The sequence below is a fragment of the Oncorhynchus keta genome, chromosome 27 (genome assembly GCF_023373465.1).
Source record: "Oncorhynchus keta strain PuntledgeMale-10-30-2019 chromosome 27, Oket_V2, whole genome shotgun sequence".
In the NCBI taxonomy this organism is placed as follows: Eukaryota; Metazoa; Chordata; class Actinopteri; order Salmoniformes; family Salmonidae; genus Oncorhynchus; species Oncorhynchus keta.
Window position 1 is genome coordinate 9,770,286 of NC_068447.1, and position 25,592 is coordinate 9,795,877.

The window sequence follows — 25,592 nt, forward strand, 5'->3', positions numbered from 1 at the left end:
ACCAGGTAGGCCAGTTGAGAACACCTTTATTTAACCAGGTAGGCCAGTTGAGAACACCTTTATTTAACCAGGTAGGCCAGTTGAGAACACCTTTATTTAACCAGGTAGGCCAGTTGAGAACACCTTTATTTAACCAGGTAGGCTAGTTGAGAACACCTTTATTTAACCAGGTAGGCCAGTTGAGAACACCTTTATTTAACCAGGTAGGCCAGTTGAGAACACCTTTATTTAACCAGGTAGGCCAGTTGAGAACATCTTTATTTAACCAGGTAGGCCAGTTGAGAACACCTTTATTTAACCAGGTAGGCTAGTTGAGAACACCTTTATTTAACCAGGTAGGCCAGTTGAGAACACCTTTATTTAACCAGGTAGGCCAGTTGAGAACACCTTTATTTAACCAGGTAGGCCAGTTGAGAACACCTTTATTTAACCAGGTAGGCCAGTTGAGAACACCTTTGTTTAACCAGGTAGGCTAGTTTAGAACACCTTTATTTAACCAGGTAGGCCAGTTGAGAACACCTTTATTTAACCAGGTAGGCCAGTTGAGAACACCTTTATTTAACCAGGTAGGCCAGTTGAGAACACCTTTATTTAACCAGGTAGGCCAGTTGAGAACACCTTTATTTAACCAGGTAGGCCAGTTGAGAACACCTTTATTTAACCAGGTAGGCCAGTTGAGAACACCTTTATTTAACCAGGTAGGCTAGTTGAGAACACCTTTATTTAACCAGGTAGGCCAGTTGAGAACACCTTTATTTAACCAGGTAGGCCCGTTGAGAACACCTTTATTTAACCAGGTAGGCCAGTTGAGAACACCTTTATTTAACCAGGTAGGCCAGTTGAGAACACCTTTATTTAACCAGGTAGGCCAGTTGAGAACACCTTTATTTAACCAGGTAGGCCAGTTGAGAACACCTTTATTTAACCAGGTAGGCCAGTTGAGAACAAGTTCTCATTTGCAACTGCGACCTGGCCAAGATAAAGCATAGCAGTGTGAACAGACAACACAGAGTTACACATGGAGTAAACAATTAGCAAGTCAATAACACAGTAGAAAAAAAGAGAGTCTATATACATTGTGTGCAAAAGGCATGAGGAGGTAGATGAATAATTACAATTTTTGCAGATTAACACTGGAGTGATAAATGATCATGGTCATGTACAGGTAGAGATATTGGTGTGCAAAAGAGCAGAAAAGTAAATAAATAAAAACAGTATGGGGATGAGGTAGGTAAATTGGGTGGGCTATTTACCGATAGACTATGTACAGCTGCAGCGATCGGTTAGCTGCTCGGATAGCAGATGTTTGAAGTTGGTGAGGGAGATAAAAGTCTCCAACTTCAGCGATTTTTGCAATTCGTTCCAGTCACTGGCAGCAGAGAACTGGAAGGAAAGGCGGCCAAATGAGGTGTTGGCTTTGGGGGTGATCAGTGAGATACACCTGCTGGAGCGCGTGCTACTCGTGCAATTCGTTCCATAATCTAGTACCTGGTAGTATGGGGATGAGGTAGGTAAATTGGGTGGGCTATTTACCAATGGACTATGTACAGCTGCAGCGATCTAGTACCTGGACACACAATGAAACAATGTCAATTTAAAAAGTAATAATTTAAACAGTTTGCAGTTTATAGATAATGTATGAGTATTCATGAACAAAATATATGGACAGATTATTAATCCTTACTGACCACTCATTTTATAATCTGATACAAATTGTCAATTTCTAAACCATGAAAAATGTAGAGATAATCTGTTCTCATGTAGGTCTACCATTCTGAGATACCTGCCAGTTAGAACAACACTCATCGGTAGGTCTACCTGAGAGGAATCTCTGAATTTGTGAGGGGATTTGTGTTTTGTACATAATATTTGAGCATAGTCCATGTGTTAAGGGAACACACCAGTGTGGAGGAAAGGAGGGAGAACAGGGGATTGAGAGAGAGAGAGAGAGAGAGAGGGCGGGGGGGGTGGGGGGGCGCTGGCGCCGCGCCCGCTGGCAGTATGCCCACTGCTTCGGCTGGATAACTATGTCACGGCCAGGCCTCCCTGCCAAAGGGGTTTCCTCAGACTCACGGCCACACACACACACACGTGCGAATGCACACACACCCAAACACACGTGCACGGAAGAACACACGTGCACACGTACGCAAACACTGTTCCCATCTCAGCATTTCAATAGTTCCTCTAAACCTATAGTCAACTTCTTGCAAATAGGTGATTCTTATTGCGTGCCAATAAACGCAATTTGACGAAGCGTCGCTTACTGACACATCGTTTGGGTCAAGCAATGAATATTCAATAATAACAAAAAAATATGTCTATCTTCATGAAAGAGTAAGATTGAGATACAGGCAGCTATACACCCCCCAAACAACACTCTACTCCTATCAAACTCTGCCCTGTGGGTGTGACTGAAAGCTCTGGAGGTTGGTAGAGAGATACTGAGCAGAGGAAGACCCCCCTCGTCCTTGACTATTGTTCCCCACAGATGAATGTTAGTGCAGGAAGAAGGGGCAGGGAGGGAGGGAGGGAGGGAGGGGAGTCCTGTGTAATTCGTATTTGTTTGTGGAGCCTGTTAATTTTCTAATTAGTCCTGTTTCATCCCGTGCCATCGTTAAGGGGATGCCTTGTGTCGTCCAGATGTCTCTGTCCAGTGAGTTCTCAGTAGACTACAGCACATTGAGAGTTCTCAGTAGACTACAGTACATTGAGAGTTCTCAGTAGACTACAACACATTGAGAGTTCTCAGTAGACTACAGTACATTGTGAGTTCTCAGTAGACTACAACACATTGAGAGTTCTCAGTAGACTACAGTACATTGAGAGTTCTCAGTAGACTACAACACATTGAGAGTTCTCAGTAGACTACAACACATTGAGAGTTCTCAGTAGACTACAACACATTGAGAGTTCTCAGTAGACTACAGTACATTGAGAGTTCTCAGTAGACTACAGCACATTGAGAGTTCTCAGTAGACTACAGCACATTGAGAGTTCTCAGTAGACTACAACACATTGAGAGTTCTCAGTAGACTACAGTACATTGAGAGTTCTCAGTAGACTACAGCACATTGAGAGTTCTCAGTAGACTACAACACATTGAGAGTTCTCAGTAGACTACAGCACATTGAGAGTTCTCAGTAGACTATACTGTACATTGAGAGTTCTCAGTAGACTACAGTACATTGAGAGTTCTCAGTAGACTACAACACATTGAGAGTTCTCAGTAGACTACAACACATTGAGAGTTCTCAGTAGACTACAGTACATTGAGAGTTCTCAGTAGACTATACTGTACATTGAGAGTTCTCAGTAGACTACAGTACATTGTGAGTTCTCAGTAGACTACAACACATTGAGAGTTCTCAGTAGACTACAGTACATTGAGAGTTCTCAGTAGACTACAGTACATTGAGAGTTCTCAGTAGACTACAACACATTGAGAGTTCTCAGTAGACTACAGTACATTGAGAGTTCTCAGTAGACTACAACACATTGAGAGTTCTCAGTAGACTACAGTACATTGAGAGTTCTCAGTAGACTACAACACAGTGAGAGTTCTCAGTAGACTACAACACATTGAGAGTTCTCAGTAGACTACAGTACATTGAGAGTTCTCAGTAGACTATACTGTACATTGAGAGTTCTCAGTAGACTACAACACATTGAGAGTTCTCAGTAGACTACAGTACATTGAGAGTTCTCAGTAGACTACAGTACATTGAGAGTTCTCAGTAGACTATACTGTATATTGAGAGTTCTCAGTAGACTACAGTACATTGAGAGTTCTCAGTAGACTACAGTACATTGAGAGTTCTCAGTAGACTATACTGTACATTGAGAGTTCTCAGTAGACTACAGTACATTGAGAGTTCTCAGTAGACTACAGTACATTGAGAGTTCTCAGTAGACTACTGTACATCGAGAGTTCTCAGTAGACTACAGTACATTGAGAGTTCTCAGTAGACTACAGTACATTGAGAGTTCTCAGTAGACTACAGCACATTGAGAGTTCTCAGTAGACTATACTGTACATTGAGAGTTCTCAATAGACTATACTGTACATTGAGAGTTCTCAGTAGACTACAACACATTGAGAGTTCTCAGTAGACTACAGTACATTGAGAGTTCTCAGTAGACTATACTGTACATTGAGAGTTCTCAATAGACTATACTGTACATTGAGAGTTCTCAGTAGACTACAACACATTGAGAGTTCTCAGTAGACTACAGTACATTGAGAGTTCTCAGTAGACTATACTGTACATTGAGAGTTCTCAGTAGACTACAACACATTGAGAGTTCTCAGTAGACTACAGTACATTGAGAGTTCTCAGTAGACTACAACACAATGAGAGTTCTCAGTAGACTACAACACATTGAGAGTTCTCAGTAGACTACAGTACATTGAGAGTTCTCAGTAGACTACAGTACATTGAGAGTTCTCAGTAGACTATACTGACTATATATGAGATTTCTGAGTATACTACAGGACATTGAGAGTTCTGAGTAGACTACAGTACATTGAGAGTTCTGAGTAGACTACAGGACATTGAGAGTTCTGAGTAGACTACAACACATTGAGAGTTCTGAGTAGTGTCATGACTCTCCATGAGAATCCAAATAGGTCAGATAAGGTTTGCAATTCAAAACTTCAATCAGACCCCCTCTCACACGTGGAGGAGGAAGGAAAGATCTGGTGGGGATTAACAACTCACGTCCTGTTATAAATCAATGGAGAAGATCCAGTCGTGCGCTCTCAAATTTTACCAAAGGATTGTGCTTTGTCTCAACAGACCTTTTCCCTCTGAAGCTCTTAACACTTTCAAAAGCCAAATACTGGAACAATATTTCTAATATAGAATGTGGGGAATGGTCAGAGGCGATCATTTTGTTTGTTATTTTGTGATGTCATTATAATGTTATAATGGAAATACTGTAACTTGGAATGTATACACACTACATGGATGAAGATTCCATACTATGGGTTATGCATGTAATATGGAAAATTACGAGTGTTTTTGTTAAGAGAGGGATGTGATTTTGAGAGATAATTGTTTTCCATGACTTTGCACAGTGAGTAATCACTGTCCCGGAGGGTGCCAACCTGCTGGAATCACCACTTTCGAGCAAAAAATATAAATGATGGGATAACTTCTCTAGGGTAGGGGGCAGCATTTGGAGTTTTGGATGAAAAGCATGCCCAAATTAAACTGCCTTCTACTCAGGCCCGGGAAGATATGATATGCACATTAGTAGAAAACACTCTAAAGTTTCCAAAACTGTTAACATAATGTCTGTGAATATAACAGAACTGATTTGGCTGGTGAAAACCTGAGAAAAATCCATTCAGGACGTAGGATTTTTGTGTGTAGTTTTCTATTCAATGCCATTACAGTATCCTTTGACTTAGGACTCATATTGACAGTTCCTATGCCTTCCACTAGATGTCAACAGTCTTTAGAAGTTGTTTCAGGCTTGTATTGTGAAAAATGAGGGAGTAAGAGCAGTCTGAATGAGTGGACCCTGGAGTGTCACAGAGCTTTTTCATGCACGCGACCAGAGAGAGTGCCTTTCTTGTTTTTTTTACAAGGTTATTATCCGGTTGAAATATTATAGATCATTTAGGCTAAAAACAACCTGAAGATTGAATATAAACATCGTTTAACATGTTTCTATGAACTTTACGGATACAATTTGGATTTTTTTGTCTGCCTGTTGTGACTGTGTTTGAGCCTGTGGATTACTGAAGAAAACGCGCGAACAAAACAGAGGTTTTCAGATATAAAGAGAGACTTTATCGAACAAAAGGAACATTTATTGAATAAATGTCTTCTGAGTGCAAACACATGAAGACCATCAAAGGTAAGGGATTCATTTTATCTCTATTTCTGATTTGTGTACTTCTACTTGGCTGGTTACTGTTTGTAATGATTTGTCTGCTGGGCTATGTTCTCAAATAATTGTAAGGTATGCTTTCACCGTAAAGCATTTTTTAAATCTGACACGTGGTTGGATTCACAAGAAGTTAATTTTTAAACCTATGTTTAATAGTTGTATCTTTTCTGAATTTTTATAATGAGTATTTCTCTATTTGAATTTGGCGCTAGCAATCTCACTGGATGTTGGCCACATACCCTAGAGAGGTTAAGAAAAAAACACATTGAACCAGAAAAAGCGTGAAACGGCAGCTACATGTTTAAAATGGTTTGAACTTTGAATCTCAACACGAGGTGGAGACGATAAACTCACCTCCCAGACAATCACTGGTACGGATGATTAGCTGTGCTAATTAAAGTATCTTCGGAAGTGAATTTAAGTAGGACCATCCTGTTACTCTGCTAAAACCATCGTATTACGCACTCTCATCACCCCACTGGGGAACCATCGATACGGCTGGCTAGCCTATATTCAAAGAAGTATCTTCAAGACCGAATGGAAGGAAAATCAACTATGTAGTTCTATTCAGGACAACACGACAAGTCACCGGATAACGGACAACTACGAAGAAGGACAACAGTAGAAGAGTTGTTGGAACCATTTTGGACAATCAGAGGCTTACAAGCGTGCCATGGAAAGGTCCCAACACCCTTTCCAAGGCTGCCCCGTTCACCAAGAGATCCCCCGCAATCCCGGGCATTTCCCATAAATACATTCATGATTCCTTGCTTAAAGCGGGCGGCTGTTTGTGTGCAAAGTTTTTGGTTATTGTACGTGAGAGTAGTTTCTGAATGTGGCAATGTTTAGTGTTTCTGTCTTTCTCCATCTCTGTCTCTTCTTTAACAAGTATCCATGTTGTTGTCATTCAACTAGGGACTTGTTTTCAGCGTATTACATCTCCAGTCAATAACAAGTGCAGTCTATGTTTATCCTGTGTTCCCATTTAATACAGTACATAGAGAGTTCTCAGTAGACTATACAGTACATTGACAGTATGGTTTAATAAAAGACTGAATCGTTTTTAGATGTCTTTAGTGTATACAGTTGAAGTCAGAAATTTACATACACCTTAGCCAAATACATTTAAACTCAGTTTTTCACCATTTCTGACATTTCATCCTAGTAAAAAATGTCCTGTTTTAGGTCAATTGGGATCACCACTTTATTTTAAGAATGTGAAATGTCAGAATAATAGAATTATTTATTTCAGCTTCAGCTTTCATCACATTCCCAGTGGGTCAGGAGGTTTGTAGGCCTCCTTGCTCGCACATGCTTTTTCAGTTCTGCCTACACATTTTCTATGGGATTGAGGTCTGGGCTTTGTGATGGCCACTCCAATACCTTGACTTTGTTGTCCTTAAGCCATTTTGCCACAACTTTGAAAGTATGCATGGGGTCATTGTCCATTTGGAAGACCCATTTGCGACCAAGCTTTAACTTCATTTAACTTCCATTTGCGACCAAGCTTTAACTGATGTCTTGAGATGTTGCTTCAATATATCTACATACTTTTTTGACTCATGATGCCATCTATTTTGTGAAGTGCACCAGTCCCTCCTGCAGCAAAGCACCCTCACAACATGATGCTGGCACCCCCGTGCTTCACGGTTGGGATGGTGTTCTTCGGCTTGCAAGCCTCCCCCTTTTTCCTCCAAACATAACGATGGTCATTATGGCCAAACAGTTCCAGTTTTGTTTCATCAGACCAGAGGACATTTCTCCAAAAAGTTAGATCTTTATCCCCATGTGCAGTTGCACATTGTAGTCTGGCTTTTTTAATGGCGGTTTTGGAGCAGTGGCTTATTCCTTGCTGAGCGGCCTTTCAGGTTATGTCGATATAGGACTTGTTTTACTGTGGATATACAGTGCCTTGCGAAAGTATTCGGCCCCCTTGAACTTTGCGACCTTTTGCCACATTTCAGGCTTCAAACATAAAGATATAAAACTGTATTTTTTAATGAAGAATCAATAACAAGTGGGACACAATCATGAAGTGGAATGACATTTATTGGATATTTCAAACTTTTTTAACAACTCAAAAACTGAAAAATTGGGCGTGCAAAATTATTCAGCTGGGTCGCTGGCTGATTGGCTGGGTGGCTGGGTGGCTGGATGAGTGGATGAGTGGCTGACTGGCTGAGTGGCTGGATGGCTGGGTGGCTGGCTGGCTGAGTGGCTGAGTGGCTGGCTGGCTGGGTGGCTGGCTGGATGGATGAGTGGCTGGATGGCTGGGTGGCTGGCTGGCTGGATGAGTGGCTGGCTGAGTGGCTGGCTGGGTGCTGGCTGGCTGGCTGGCTGGGGCGCTGGCTGAGTGGCTGGATGGCTGGGTGGCTGGATGAGTGGATGAGTGGCTGACTGGCTGAGTGGCTGGGTGGCTGGCTGGATGAGTGGCTGGCTGATTGGCTGGCTGGGTCGCTGGCTGGCTGGCTGAGTGGCTGGCTGGGTCGCTGGCTGAGTGGCTGGATGGCTAGGTGGCTAACTGACTGGTTTTCCAGCTGAGTGACTGGTCGGCTGGCTGGGAAGCTGGCTGGCTGGCTGAGTGGCTGGCTGCATGAGTGGCTGGCTGGGTCGCTGGCTGAGTGGCTGACTGAGTGGCTGGATGGCTGGCTGGCTGAGTGGCTGGGAAGCTGGGTGGCTGACTGACTGGCTGGCTGGCTGAGTGGCTGGGAAGCTGGCTGGCTGAGTGGCTGGGCGGCTGGGTGTCTGTCTGGCTGGGTATCTGGTTGGCTGGCTGGCTGGCTGGCTGGGTGGGTGGGCGGGTGGGAATAAAATACAGCTCCAAATGAAAAAACATCTAAAAGCCAGAAAAGCTGTCTCAAGACCAAACTACTATTCATACAGTGTACGCTTACAGTATGGCACCTCTTTGACTTATGCCTTTCCGTGATAAAATAGAGTTGGTGTGTGTTCTCTGTACGTGTGTGTGTGTTAGAGAAAAGCACATGACCACCTCAGCGAGTCTCTGTGGTCTGAGACACGTTCTCAGTGTGAAGGAAGCAGCATGGACTCAGATCAACCCCAACAGCCCAGGTGACCTCCCTCTTATCCTCACTGTTGCAGGATGTACACATAGACACACACAGTAGTACATACAACATAGAGAGTAATCAGAGGCAGTGAGTATTACCCCATTGCAAATCTCTTTGGTTACCTCAGATTTGTCAATGAGAGTTATTGTTATTGAAAAGGTTTAATTACTGTTTAGTGTGAAAATAAATATGTCTATGTTGGATTAACAAGAGTCAAGACAAAAATGGACAAAGATCACTTGGGAGATCACCATTGAGCAGTGAAAAGTGAACTGAGAGAGAGAGAGAGCCCACATGTAGATGTTCCTCTGTAACTGTCAGATGAGCCCCCACAACCACAGGGGCTATCTTTAGCCCAGGCAGAGCACAGTGTTGTTTGGCCACATCCCGACCCCGCTGCCTGGCCAGGCCCACTGAATTTAACTGCCGGGAAGGTGAGGGTTTGGCACAGAGTCGTCTTCTGTGTGTGTGTGTGTGTGCCTGTGTGTGTGTGTGTGTGTGTGTGTGTGTGTGTGTGTGTGTGTGTGTGTGTGTGTGTGTGTGTGTGTGTGTGTGTGTGTGTGTGTGTGTGTGTGTGTGTGTGTGTGTGTGTGTGTGTGTGTGTGTGTGTGTGTGTGTGTCTGTGTGTGTGTGTGTGTGTGTGTGTGTGTGTGTGTGTGTGTGTGTGTGTACATGTTATGTGTGTGAGACACTTTCAGAACTCGTTGGTCACTGCATGGGTCATTGTTGCTGGTCACTGCTGTTTAGTCACTGCTGTTAGGCATTGTAGTTGGTCACCATACTTTCTCTCTACAGTTGGCTATGTGAGGAGTGCTGCTATTCCATGGAACACCTCCCCTTTCTACTCTCCTATTTGGACCTGCCTGTAGGATTGTCTCCCCTTCCTCCCCTGTCACTCCTGGTCAATGTAGTCAAATCAAATCAAACCAAATGTATTTATATAGCCCTTCGTACATCAGCTGATATCTCAGTTCTGTACAGAAACCCAGCCTAAAACCCCAAACAGCAAGCAATGCAGGTGTAGAAGCACGGTGGCTAGGAAAAACTCCCTAGAAAGGCCAAAACCTAGGAAGAAACCTAGAGAGGAACCAGGCTATGTGGGGTGGCCAGTCCTCTTCTGGCTGTGCCGGGTGGAGATTATAACAGAACATGGCCAAGATGTTCAAATGTTCATAAATGACCAGCATGGTCCAATAATAATAAGGCAGAACAGTTGAAACTGGAGCAGCAGCACAGCCAGGTGGACTGGGGACAGCAAGGAGTCATCATGTCAGGTAGTCCTGAGGCATGGTCCTAGGGCTCAGGTCCTCCGAGAGAGAGAAAGAAAGAGAGAAAGAGAGAATTAGGGAGAGCACACTTAAATTCACACAGGACACCGAATAGGACAGGAGAAGTACTCCAGATATAACAAACTGACCCCAGCCCCCCGACACATAAACTACTGCAGCATAAATACTGGAGGCTGAGACAGGAGGGGTCAGGAGACACTGTGGCCCCATCCGAGGACACCCCCGGACAGGGCCAAACAGGAAGGATATGACCCCACCCACTTTGCCAAAGCACAGCCCCCACACCACTAGAGGGATATCTTCAACCACCAACTTACCATCCTGAGACAATGGCCAAACAATGTCAATGTGGTTAGTAAAGCATGACTTGCCAATCTCCATTTTGGAGTCACTTGACTATCGCTAAGGGCGAATTCCACTAATGCAAGTGACTCCCTCCATCCCTGACCCCCCCCCACACACACACAAGAGGCGTCACTACAGTTCCCGGGTCGATTCCAGGCTGTATCACATCTGGCCGTGATTGGGAGTCCCATAGGGTGGCACACAATTGGCCCAGCATCGTCCAGGTTTGGCCGGGGTAGGCCGTCATTGTAAATAATTATTTATTCTTAAATAAAGGTTACATTAAAAAAAAAATACCCCACCTGCCCCACCTGTGTTTCTACTTGTCCCTCCTCTCTGTGTCTCTGTCTGTCTATCTTTAATTCACTCACTCTTACACTCTCTATCTGTCTAATGTCCTCTGAAAACTGTGACACTCCCTTGTACTTTCCATCTAGTCAGACATGCCATACTGGCGTGAACTTTCATAATATTCTCTGATGATGCAAAAGGAAGTTACAATTTGAAAAGGTGAATAAATACCAATGACTAAATATTCACACAAAGTGACACTGATATAACGAGCAAGAAATATGAGGCTTCGTTTGTGTATTCATGTATCTGTCACAATATTTGTGTAATCAGTGTTTTTCCAACCCCTCCTCCTCTCCCTTGGCAAGCGAGGCTCAGGACGCTGAACTCAGTTTCTATATTCTATATTTATCTCAGTGGTTTAGTTGAACAGGTTCTATAGCCTCAGGCCCTCTGCTCTCTCTGCTCTCAGGCCTCCTGTTGCCTAGCGCCCCACATTTCACCGGGGGTAGCAACTCTCGTGACTGTACTCTGGGGTGGAGGTGGGGGAGTGAGAGGGTTAAAATCACTCCACACACAGGAGACACAAGCAGTGTACAAGATGACCCCTGACCCCGCAGGAAGGGAATGTGGAATCGCATTCATCTCAGGTGGACAGTTGGAAAGTGGAAGATAATTTCTGTTCTAGGTTTAGATTAGAGAGTTGCAATGTGAAAGTGTTTACTCAGAGTCTTGTTAAATGACATGCTGCTGTCCATGTAATTCTCTGTCAGGTTTTTTTTGGGCACATCTATGATGACCTGTTTTGTACTAGACTCACCATGCACGTTTGCAATCTCAGTAGTTTCGATTTTTTTGTCTGCACTGGAAACACTCAACACTGACAATTGTCAGCATGGACCGTAGTTTACTGTGCCCCTGGGTAGGCTATGCTACCACATGATGAAATCATTATCCATGGGCTTATTACTCTAGACGTTCCCAGTGATTATACAGTACCATTTCGGAAATGGTTACCATGTCCATTCTCTGGGACGTAAAGCATTGAGTGCGGTGTCTCACTCTGCTTTTCTATGACTATGTTGACGACTAAACTGACTACTATGTTGACTACTATACTGACTACTATACTGTCTACTATGTTGACTATTATGTTGACTACTAAACTGACTACTATGTTGACTACTATAATGACTACTATACTGTCTACTATGTTGACTACTATGTTGACTACAATACTGACTACTATGCTGTCTACTATGCTGACTATTATGTTGACGACTAAACTGACTACTATGTTGACTACTATAATGACTACTATACTGTCTACTATGTTGACTACTATGTTGACTACTATGTTGACTACAATACTGACTACTATACTGTCTACTATGCTGACTACTATGTTGACTACTATGTTGACTACTATGTTGACTACTATGCTAACTACTATGTTGACTACTATACTGACTACTATACTGTCTACTATGCTGACTACTATGTTGACTACTATGTTGACTACTATGTTGACTACTATACTGACTACTATGTTGACTACTATACTGACTACTATACTGTCTACTATGCTGACTACTATGTTGACTACTATGTTGACTACTATAATGACTACTATGCTAACTACTATGTTGACTACTATACTGACTACTATACTGTCTACTATGTTGACTACTATGTTGACTACTATGTTGACGACTAAACTGACTACTATGTTGACTACTATACTGACTACTATACTGTCTACTGTGTTGACTACTATGTTGACTACTATGTTGACGACTAAACTGACTACTATGTTGACTACTATACTGACTACTATACTGTCTACTATGTTGACTATTATGTTGACTACTATGTTGACGACTAAACTGACTACTATGTTGACTACTATACTGACTACTATACTGTCTACTATGTTGACTACTATGTTGACTACTATGTTGACTACTATGTAATGACTACTATGCTAACTACTATGTTGACTACTATACTGTCTACTGTGTTGACTACTATGTTGACTACTATGTTGACGACTAAACTGACTACTATGTTGACTACTATACTGACTACTATACTGTCTACTATGTTGACTATTATGTTGACTACTATGTTGACGACTAAACTGACTACTATGTTGACTACTATACTGACTACTATACTGTCTACTATACTGTCTATTATGTTGACTACTATGTTGACTACTATGTTGACTACTATGCTGACGACTAAACTGACTACTATGTTGACTACTATACTGTCTACTATACTGTCTATTATGTTGACTACTATGTTGACTACTATGTTGACTACTATGCTGACGACTAAACTGACTACTATGTTGACTATTATACTGACTACTATACTGTCTACTATGTTGACTACTATGCTGACGACTATGTTGACGACTAAACTGACTACTATGTTGACTATTATACTGACTACTATACTGTCTATTATGTTGACTACTATGTTGACTACTATGTTGACTACTATGTTGACTACTATGCTGACTACTATGTTGCCTATTATGTTAACTACTATGCTGACTACTATACTGTCTACCATGTTGACTACTATGTTGACTACTATGCTGACTAATATACTGTCGACTATGTTGACTACTATGCTGACTATTATGTTGACTACTATGTTGACTACTATACTGACTACTATGTTGACTACTATACTGACTACTATGTTGACTACCATGTTGACTACTATGTTGACTACTATGCTGACTACCATGTTGACTACTATGCTGACTACCATGTTGACTACTATGTTGACTACTATACTGACTACCATGTTGACTACTATGTTGACTACTATGTTGACTACTATGTTGACTACTATGTTGACTACTATGTTGACTACTATGTTGACTACTATGTTGACTACTATGTTGACTACCATGTTGACTACTATACTGTCGACTATGTTGACTACTATGCTGACTATTATGTTGACTACTATGTTGACTACTATACTGACTACTATGTTGACTACTATACTGACTACTATGTTGACTACCATGTTGACTACTATGTTGACTACTATGCTGACTACCATGTTGACTACTATGCTGACTACCATGTTGACTACTATGTTGACTACTATGCTGACTACCATGTTGACTACTATGCTGACTACCATGTTGACTACTATGTTGACTACTATACTGACTACCATGTTGACTACCATGTTGACTACTATGTTGACTACCATGTTGACTACTATGTTGACTACCATGTTGACTACTATACTGTCTACCATGTTGACTACTATGTTGACTACTATGCTGACTACTATACTGTCGACTATGTTGACTACTATGCTGACTATTATGTTGACTACTATGCTGACTACTATACTGTCGACTATGTTGACTACTATGTTGACTACTATACTGACTACTATGTTGACTACTATACTGACTACTATGTTGACTACCATGTTGACTACTATGTTGACTACTATGCTGACTACCATGTTGACTACTATGCTGACTACCATGTTGACTACTATGTTGACTACTATACTGACTACCATGTTGACTACCATGTTGACTACTATGTTGACTACCATGTTGACTACTATGCTGACTACCATGTTGACTACTATGCTGACTACCATGTTGACTACTATGTTGACTACTATACTGACTACCATGTTGACTACCATGTTGACTACTATGTTGACTACCATGTTGACTACTATGTTGACTACCATGTTGACTACTATGTTGACTACCATGTTGACTACTATGTTGACTACCATGTTGACTACTATGTTGACTACCATGTTGACTACTATGTTGACTACCATGTTGACTACTATGCTGACTACTATGTTGACTACTATGTTGACTACTATGCTGACTACCATGTTGACTACCATGTTGACTACTATGCTGACTACTATGCTGACTACCATGTTGACTACTATGCTGACTACCATGTTGACTACTATGTTGACTACTATACTGACTACCATGTTGACTACCATGTTGACTACTATGTTGACTACCATGTTGACTACTATGTTGACTACCATGTTGACTACTATGTTGACTACCATGTTGACTACTATGTTGACTACTATGTTGACTACCATGTTGACTACCATGTTGACTACTATACTGACTACCATGTTGACTACTATGTTGACTACTATGTTGACTACCATGTTGACCACTATGTGGACTACTATGCTAACTACTATGCTGACTACTTGGAAGGTTACTACTGGTTGACTACTATGACTACGGTTGCCATTTTGACTGCTATGGACTACTTGAACATGAAGGTTCTGTTGACCATGGGGACTACTCTGACTACCATGTCTACATACTACCTGTTGACTACCATGTTGACTACTATGTTGACTACCATGTTGACTACATGTTGCATGATGGATCTATGGGAATGATGTTGACTAACAAAGACAAAGAACAAAGACTACTATGTTGACATTAAAGCTGGACTACTGTTGAGTTATGTTGAAACTGCCACTACCATTTGAACATTTGACATACTAAGAACTATGTTGACTACATCATAAAGACATCATGTTGACTAATACTACGTTGACTACTATGTTGACCCTATACTACCATGTTGACTACTATGTTGACTACTATCTACATGTTGACTACTATGTTGACTACTATACTGACTACAGTATGAAGCTATTATGTTGATCATATGACTACCATGTTGAAACAATCTGACTACTATGTTTTACTACCATGTTGACTACTAACTACTATGTTCTGCTGCTGTTGACTACTGGTTGACAGCCATTTTGAATGGGAAATTGTATATCATTGTAACCCTGGAAATGGAATGATGTTGAGGGGTGAGCTACATGTTGACAGAGATACCAGAGAGTATGGGGATGCTGAGAAGAAAGATGATCTGCTGGGTTTCAGGAGGTTATCGTAGATGGTGGTTTGTTTCAGGAGGTTATCATGTTAGATGGTGGTTAGTTTCAGGAGGTTATCATGTTAGATGGTGAATGGTTAGTTTCAGGAGGTTATCATGTTAGATGGTGGTTAGTTTCAGGAGGTTATCGTGTTAGATGGTGGTTTGTTTCAGGAGGTTATCATGTTAGATGGTGGTTAGTTTCAGGAGGTTATCATGTTAGATGGTGAATGGTTAGTTTCAGGAGGTTATCATGTTAGATGGTGGTTAGTTTCAGGAGGTTATCATGTTAGATGGTGAATGGTTAGTTTCAGGAGGTTATCATGTTAGATGGTGGTTAGTTTCAGGAGGTTATCATGTTAGATGGTGGTTAGTTTCAGGAGGTTATCGTAGATGGTGGTTAGTTTCAGGAGGTTATCATGTTGGATGGTGAATGGTTAGTTTCAGGAGGTTATCATGTTAGATGGTGGTTAGTTTCAGGAGGTTATCATGTTAGATGGTGGTTAGTTTCAGGAGGTTATCATGTTAGATGGTGGTTAGTTTCAGGAGGTTATCATGTTAGATGGTGGTTAGTTTCAGGAGGTTATCATGTTAGATGGTGAATGGTTAGTTTCAGGAGGTTATCATGTTAGATGGTGAATGGTTAGTTTCAGGAGGTTATCATGGTAGATGGTGAATGGTTAGTTTCAGGAGGTTATCATGTTAGATGGTGGTTTGTTTCAGGGGGTTATCATGTTAGATGGTGGTTAGTTTCAGGAGGTTATCATGTTAGATGGTAAATGGTTAGTTTCAGGAGGTTATCATGTTAGATGGTGGTTTGTTTCAGGAGGTTATCATGTTAGATGGTGGTTAGTTTCAGGAGGTTATCATGTTAGATGGTGGTTAGTTTCAGGAGGTTATCATGTTAGATGGTGGTTAGTTTCAGGAGGTTATCATGTTAGATGGTGGTTAGTTTCAGGAGGTTATCATGTTAGATGGTGGTTAGTTTCAGGAGGTTATCATGTTAGATGGTGGTTAGTTTCAGGAGGTTATCATGTTAGATGGTGAATGGTTAGTTTCAGGAGGTTATCATGTTAGATGGTGAATGGTTAGTTTCAGGAGGTTATCATGTTAGATGGTGGTTAGTTTCAGGAGGTTATCATGTTAGATGGTGAATGGTTAGTTTCAGGAGGTTATCATGTTAGAAGGTGGTTTGTTTCAGGAGGTTATCATGTTAGAAGGTGGTTTGTTTCAGGAGGTTATGTTAGATGGTGGTTAGTTTCATTAGTTGAATGATGGATGGTGGTTAGTTTCAGGAGGTTATCATGTTAGATGGTGAATGGTTAGTTTCAGGAGGTTATCATGTTAGATGGTGAATGGTTAGTTTCAGGAGGTTATCATGTTAGAAGGTGGTTTGTTTCAGGAGGTTATCATGTTAGATGGTGGTTAGTTTCAGGAGGTTATCATGTTAGATGGTGAATGGTTAGTTTCAGGAGGTTATCATGTTAGATGGTGGTTAGTTTCAGGAGGTTATCATGTTAGATGGTGGTTAGTTTCAGGAGGTTATCATGTTAGATGGTGAATGGTTAGTTTCAGGAGGTTATCATGTTAGATGGTGGTTAGTTTCAGGAGGTTATCATGTTAGATGGTGAATGGTTAGTTTCAGGAGGTTATCATGTTAGATGGTGAATGGTTAGTTTCAGGAGGTTATCATGTTAGATGGTGAATGGTTAGTTTCAGGAGGTTATCATGTTAGATGGTGGTTAGTTTCAGGAGGTTATCATGTTAGATGGTGAATGGTTAGTTTCAGGAGGTTATCATGTTAGATGGTGAATGGTTAGTTTCAGGAGGTTATCATGTTAGATGGTGAATGGTTAGTTTCAGGAGGTTATCATGTTAGATGGTGGTTAGTTTCAGGAGGTTATCATGTTAGATGGTGGTTAGTTTCAGGAGGTTATCATGTTAGATGGTGGTTAGTTTCAGGAGGTTAGATGGTGGGGTGGTTCTAAGTAGGGATTGATGGAAGTGTTGGTTACTGCTACACAGTTTTTGTGCTGATGAAGAGATCCCATGTGACGCTCTGTTGTGTGTTGACGGTGGTGCGTTATTAGTCCTGAAACGATTCAAATGTAACGGCACAGCAGAAACCAGTCTTGTTGTTGAGTTTTGACGGGGGGCTGGTCCCGGTGTAGGTGTGTGATGTAGGAGGCGTTAGTTATTGGATGCTAGGGATGTAATGCCTAAGACCGGCGGGGCGGGGGTCATGGTGTAGTGTGTAGTGTAGTGTACGGCGTGTGATGCCGGCCAGGAATGTGCCTTGTGGTGCAGCTACACAATAGACCAGGACTCCCTGGGGCTGGTCAGTGGGAGGAGTCACCCCCATGCACCCATCCTGCTGTGTGATGAGCTGTCAGCTCCTCTTAACCACATCTATACACACACACACACACACACACACACACACACACACACACACACACACACACACACACACACACACACACACACACACACACACACACACACACACACACACACACACACACACACACACACACACACTCACACACAATGGCTCACACACACAATCTCACACTCTCTCTCTCTCTCTCTCTCTCTCTCTCACACACACACACACACACACACACACACACACACACACACACACACACACACACACACACACACACACACACACACACACACACACACACACACACACACACACACACACACACACACACACACACACACCCACCATTCAGACCTGTATTCTCCTAATAACTCATTTACCCTCTCAAGTCTATCACAGAAAAGCACAGTGCACCTATCAACAGAGAGGAAGCCATGGGAACTGTGTTAGTGTGTGTGTATGTCGTCTGTGAGTGTATGCATGTTTGTTGTTGTGCACATGTGTGTACATTCTTAGGTCATGTGACTAAAGCATAGCCAGGTGACAGTGTGGTTAATAGGATCCATGGTGACATTGAACTTGACCATGTGATTTAGCTGTGTGGGAGGAGAGGGGTCATAAAGGCAGAAGAGGTGACTGAAAGACATGGCGCAATAGGGCTACTTCTGTAGTGTGAGAAATGTATGCATGCTTGACTTGACTGTAAGTTGCTTTGGATAAAAACTTCTGCTTAATGGCATTTATTATTATTATTATTATTATGTTAGTGTTGTTATTGTTATTATTGTTATTATTATTATGTCAGTATTATTATTGTCATTATTATTATTAGTGTTATTATTATTGTTGTGTTATTATTATTATTTTTTTAATTTTACCTTTATTTAACCAGGCAAATCAGTTAAGAACACATTCTTATTTTCAATGACGGCCTGGGAACAGTGGGTTAACTGCCTGTTCAGGGGCAGAACGACAGATTTGTACCTTGTCAGCTCGGGGGTTTGAACTCGCAACCTTCCGGTTACTAGTCCAACGCTCTAACCACTAGGCTACCCTGCCGCCCCAATTATTGTTATTATTATTATTATGTTATTATTATTATTGTTATTGCTGTGTTATTATTATGGTCGTTATTATTATTATTATTGTTATTATTGTTATTGGTATTATTGTTATTATTATTATTGTTATTATTGTTTTATTATTTGTATTATTATTGTTATTATTATTGTTGTTATTGTTATTATTATTTGAATTATTATTATTATTGTTGTTGTTAGTATTGTTATTATTGTTATTTGAATTATTATTGTTATTATTATTATTGTTATTCTTAGTATTGTTAGTATTGTTATTATTATTGTTATTATTATTATTGTTATTATTATTATTATTATTGTTATTGTTATTATTATTATTGTTATTATTATTATTGTTATTATTATTATTATTATTGTTATTATTATTGTTATTATTGTTGTTATTATTATTGTTATTATTGTTGTTATTATTATTGTTATTATTGTTATTGTTGTTATTATTATTGTTATTATTGTTGTTATTACTATTGTTATTATTGTTGTTATTATTTGAATTCTTATTGTTACTATTATTTGTATTATTATTGTTATTATTGTTATTAATATGATTAATAATAATGCATAGTCACTTCGCCCCCAATCTTGAGGTACAGATTACTTCAACTAGACTGTACCCCTGCACACTGACTCGGTACCGGTGCCCCCTGTATATAGCCTCCACATTGACTCTATACCGGTGCCCCCTGTATATAACCTCCACATTGACTCTGTACCAGTACCCCCTGTATATAATCTCCACATTGACTCTGTACCAGTACCCCCTGTATATAACCTCATTATGGTTATTCTTATTGTGTTACTTTTTATTATAACTTTGTATACAACAAGTCTACACTTGTTGTATTCGGTGCATGTGGCAAATAAAGTTTGATTTGATTTGGGTTGGTAAGCATTTCACGGTGAAGTTGACACCTGTTGGTTAAGGGCTTGTTGGTTAGCATTTCACGGTAAAGTCTACACCTGTTGGTTAAGGGCTTGTTGGTTAGCATTTCACGGTAAAGTCTACACCTGTTGGTTAAGGGCTTGTTGGTTAGCATTTCACGGTAAAGTCTACACCTGTTGGTTAAGGGCTTGTTGGTTAGCATTTCACGGTAAAGTCGACACCTGTTGGTTAAGGGCTTGTTGGTTAGCATTTCACGGTAAAGTCGACACCTGTTGGTTAAGGGCTTGTTGGTTAGCATTTCACGGTAAAGTCGACACCTGTTGGTTAAGGGCTTGTTGGTTAGCATTTCACGGTAAAGTCTACACCTGTTGGTTAAGGGCTTGTTGGTTAGCATTTCACGGTAAAGTCTACACCTGTTGGTTAAGGGCTTGTTGGTAAGCATTTCACGGTAAAGTCTACACCTGTTGGTTAAGGGCTTGTTGGTTAGCATTTCACGGTAAAGTCTACACCTGTTGGTTAAGGGCTTGTTGGTTAGCATTTCACGGTAAAGTCGACACCTGTTGTATTCGGCGCATGTAACAAATACACTTAGATTTTATTATTATTATTGTTACATAGCACTCAGAAATGAAACTTTATCCAGAAATATAACTACATTAGTCTAATATCCCTCACAAACAGATTTCCATTTTAAACTGACCAAATTAGACCAGTGTCGTTGTCATCTAAAGTTTGCTTTCCCAGGACTTTTACAGTAGTTTGAGGACTCTGTTGAATTAGGCAGCTGACAGGTCCCGAAGCAGCAGGTTTTAGGAAGCGCTCGTTAATGGCGTAAACACCTTGGGGGCTTAGTGTGATTCACTGTTTTCTGTAGGATTATGTGAACCTTTTATCCTGTTTCATAACATGTACACACACACACACACACACACACACACACACACACACACACACACACACCCCGCACACGAACACACGAACACACACACACACACACACACACACACACACACACACACACACACCCCCCCCCCACACGAACACACGAACACACACACACACACGCGCACACACACACACACACACACACCCCGCACACGAACACACGAACACACACACACACACACACACACACACACACACACACACACACACACACACACACACACACACACACACACACACACACACACACACACACACACACACACCTGCTTTGTGCACCCTACATACATGTTTTTTGTTTAAGCCACACAACATGATAAGGACATAGATGATGATGTGGCAAATGCTCAGTGGATAAGACATACGTAGATGAATACTGTGACTGAGTGGGATGACTGAATGACTCAACTATTGGTCTTTTAACAGACATTCCTATTAGTCACTTTGCAGTTGTGTACCACTATGTCACATTGTCCTTTAGTGCCCCCTAGTGCCCATCTGGTGTTTGGACTGGAACTCTGTTACCATCAAAAAGTCACAGGTCAAGTTTACATAGCAGAACAACTATATCGGTCCAATAGGCTCAGATTTGGGCCTGGGTTCAATCCGTATCACAAAAGTATCGCGGAAGATCTGAGTTATAGCTAAAATTAAATTAAAAATGAAATGTTCCCGTGTTCACGGAGACTGCATTCAGGGTGAAGGCTGAATATTGTCTGCTCAATTGGACATTTATTTGTTTACTCTAATCTTCTGCGATACTTCCACGATAATTCTGCGATACGGATTGAATCCAGTCTCTGGTCAGGAATATTATTTGTTGGTTCATTGGCTAAAATGTATTTGTGGCAAAATCCATGAATACACTTCAATAAGAAAAACAGGATTTACTAATGTCTCACTTTTCTTTTCTTTACAGGGGAATAAAGATGCAGAGCAGCATTTCCTACTCACCTCCAACCATAGCCGTTGGGACTGGGTGAGAGAAAGAGAGAGAGAGAGGGTGAGAGAAAGAGAGAGAGAGAGAGAGAGAGGGAGAGAGGGAGAGCGAGAGAGAGGGAGAGAGAAAGAGAGGGAGAGAGAGAGAGAGAGAGATAGAGAGAGAGAGAAAGAGAGAGAGAGAGAGAGAGGGAGACAGAGAGACAGAGCGAGAGAGAGAGAGTGAAAAAAAGGAGCTCCACAGACAGAAGGACCAGTTCTCACATAGTAAACCAGTACACAAATACATGTGTTTTTCAGCAGACATTGACAACAACAGCACTATCTAGACCTTAGCACCACCCCCCCACGGCCGCCCCGCCCCGCCTGGAGCGGCACCCTTCACTGCAACCAACCACTGCTCACGTAGAGCCTGGAAGGCAGGGGAGCCACGGCCGGGATTTCATGGCAACAGCACCCTAGGGCTGCCATGGCAGCTGCTGCCGCGGATGCCCCACGCCATATTACCGCACTGACGCCGGAGGACGAGGAAGGAAGAGCCGCTGCCAAGCTGTACGGAGGCACTACCCTGCCACGGACAGAGAGAGAGAGAGAACGAGAGAGGGAAGAGCGAGCCAGTGGGAACGAGTGTTTGGTGTGTGGGACTTGGTTTGGTTCCCAGGATAAACTTCGGCTTCACTCTTTCTGTCACACGGGAGAGAAACCCTTCCACTGCTCCCAGCCACACTGCCCTAAGGCCTTCAGCTCCAAATATAAACTGTTCAGGTAAAACATCACTCCACCAAGAGTTTTTAAACTCTTAACATTTCCTCTAAAACACTTTCACAGACTAACTTCTATCATAATGTACTCTCTCTCTCTCTTTCTCTCTCTCTCCTTCCTTCTCTCTCGCTCTTTGTTATCCAGGCATATGGCCACACACTCTCCGCAGAAAACTCACCAGTGCTCGTTCTGCGAGAAAATGTTTCACCGCAAAGATCACCTGAAGAACCACCTGCAGACCCATGACCCCAACAAAGAGGCCTTCAAGTGTGAGGAATGTGGCAAGCACTACAACACCAAGCTGGGCTATAAGCGTCATGTGGCCATGCATTCAGCCACGGCTGGGGACCTCACCTGTAAGGTGTGCCTGCAGAGCTACGAGAGCACCCCTGCCCTGATGGAGCATCTCAAGAGCCACTCGGGCAAGTCCTCCGGAGGTGCCAAGGAGAAGAAGCATCCGTGCGACCACTGTGACCGCCGCTTCTACACACGGAAGGACGTGCGTCGCCACATGGTGGTCCACACCGGCAGAAAGGACTTCCTGTGTCAGTACTGCGCCCAGCGCTTCGGCAGGAAGGACCACCTGACGCGGCATATGAAGAAGAGCCACTCTCAGGAGCTGCTGAAGATAAAGACTGAGCCTCCGGACATGCTAGGCCTGCTGGGCTCTGGCTCCTCCCCCTGCACTGTCAAAGAGGAGCTCAGCCCCATGATGTGCAGCATGGGTTCCAACAAAGACCCCATGCTGGCCAAGCCGTTCCCCAGTGGCACCTCCTTCCCCATGGGCATGTACAACCCCCACCACCTCCAGGCCATGTCCAACCCTGGGGTGGGCCACCACCACTCTCTGATGCCTGGCTCCTTGTCCACTGCCATGGGGATGGGTTGCCACATGGAGCCCCCCCTCCATCACCCCCATCACCCGCACCACCACCACCACCACCACTACCATCACCACCACATCCAACACTCCCCCCCGCTGCCCCACCTGCAGCAGCCCCAACAGCACCAGCAGCAACAGCACGCCCAGCCTCCACCCAAGTACCAGCTGGGATCTACCTCATACCTGCTGGACAAGCCCCTCAAAGTGGAGATGGAGAGCTTTCTCATGGATCTGCAGAGTGGGCTGCCGGGCCACCACTCAGGTGATCATCATCATGCTGCTGCCTCGCCCCCCAAGGAGGGACTAGAGCACCCCTCAGGCTTGACAGATGAGCTGTGTGGTGACCCTCTCCTGTCCAAGAGCCCTGCTGTCATCGCTGAGGCTCTGTGCGCTGCTAACATGGACATCTCTCACCTACTGGGCTTCCTGCCCCTCAACCTGCCCCCCAACCTACCCCCCTACAACACCTCCATGAGCACAGCAGGGCTTGTCATGAGCTACACCTCGTCTACCCCTGGCTCCACCTCTTCCTCCTCTTCGTCATCCTCATCCTTGCATGCTGCCGAGCCCCACGCCGTTGCCACGGCTGCAGCCACACCTCTTACCTCTTTGCAACCTCAACCTCAGGAGCAGCATGGCTCCAGCGAGGGCCTGGGTCTAGGGCCCCTGCACCCTCTCCCGCCAGTGTTTAGCTCCAGCCTCAGCACGACCACCCTGCCTCGCTTTCACCAGGCCTTCCAATGAGGGGCCACCAGGCCACCATAAGGGGCCACCAGGTCCCTACGCCTTCATCCTCAGCTCACTGCCTGGGCGCCCAAGGTCCATGTGGCCTGATGGCCGCAAGGGCAGTGACAAAAACACATGAACACTTAGAAGCCTTAATCGAATCACACAAAAGCTTTTGATTGAGCCCTAGAGAAAACTGAACCCTTTATTGAAACAAAAGGGAAAAGATGAGACATTTTAAAACAAACTTTCTTTCTATCCTTTAGTTATAACCTCTCCCACCAACCTATCTCCCTGATCCATGATCCCCTCTCCCTTTATTATGTAGGTAGTAGGCAGTAGGCCTTCAGTAGGCCTTCAGTGGGTCTTCAGTAGCCTTCAGTAGGCCTTCAGTAGGCCTTCAGTAGGCCTTCAGTAGGCCTTCAGTAGGCCTTCAGTAGGTCTTCAGGCCTTCATTAGGCCTTCAGTAGGCCTTCAGTAGGCCTGAAGGTACCGCTACTTTATAAAGTAATAATATTAGGAAAATAATCAAAGATGAATTTTAGAGAAGATGTTTTGAAGTGGATGAAATATAATTTTCTTGCTTTTCCAAACATGACTGAACATGCTAGATTATCTCTCCTATGAGTGTAAAGGTCTGAACCACCTTCCCAGAAACACACCCTGTCTGTCATCATCACCATCAGGGGAAACACACCCTGTCTGTCATCATCACCGTCAGGGGGAAAACACACCCTGTCTGTCATCATCACCATCAGGGGGAAAACACACCCTGTCTGTCATCATCACCATCAGGGGGAAAACACACCCTGTCTGTCATCATCACCGTCAGGGGGGAAACACACCCTGTCTGTCATCATCACCATCAGGGGGAAAATATACCCTATCTGTCATCATCACCATCAGGGGGAAAACACACCCTGTATGTCATCATCACCATCAGGGGGAAACACACCCTGTCTGTCTGTCATCATCACCATCAGGGGGAAACACACCCTGTCTGTCATCATCACCGTCAGGGGGAAAACACACCCTGTCTGTCATCATCACCATCAGGGGAAAACACACCCTGTCTGTCATCATCACCATCAGGGGGAAACACACCCTGTCTGTCATCATCACCAT

The 25,592-nt window shown here is 42.9% G+C and overlaps 1 protein-coding gene across 1 annotated transcript in view; it reads left to right on the forward strand.

The window, feature by feature from the left end:
- The window catches only part of LOC118376469 (zinc finger protein PLAGL2-like), a 54,203-nt gene extending 28,611 nt beyond the window's left edge, over positions 1–25,592 (forward strand). The window contains exons 2-3 of the mRNA XM_052481603.1: positions 22,077–22,861; positions 23,003–25,592. Of these exons, the coding sequence (XP_052337563.1) occupies positions 22,566–22,861; positions 23,003–24,485 (1,779 nt within the window). The 5' untranslated portion in view covers positions 22,077–22,565 and the 3' untranslated portion in view covers positions 24,486–25,592. The remainder of the gene's footprint in view (positions 1–22,076; positions 22,862–23,002) is intronic.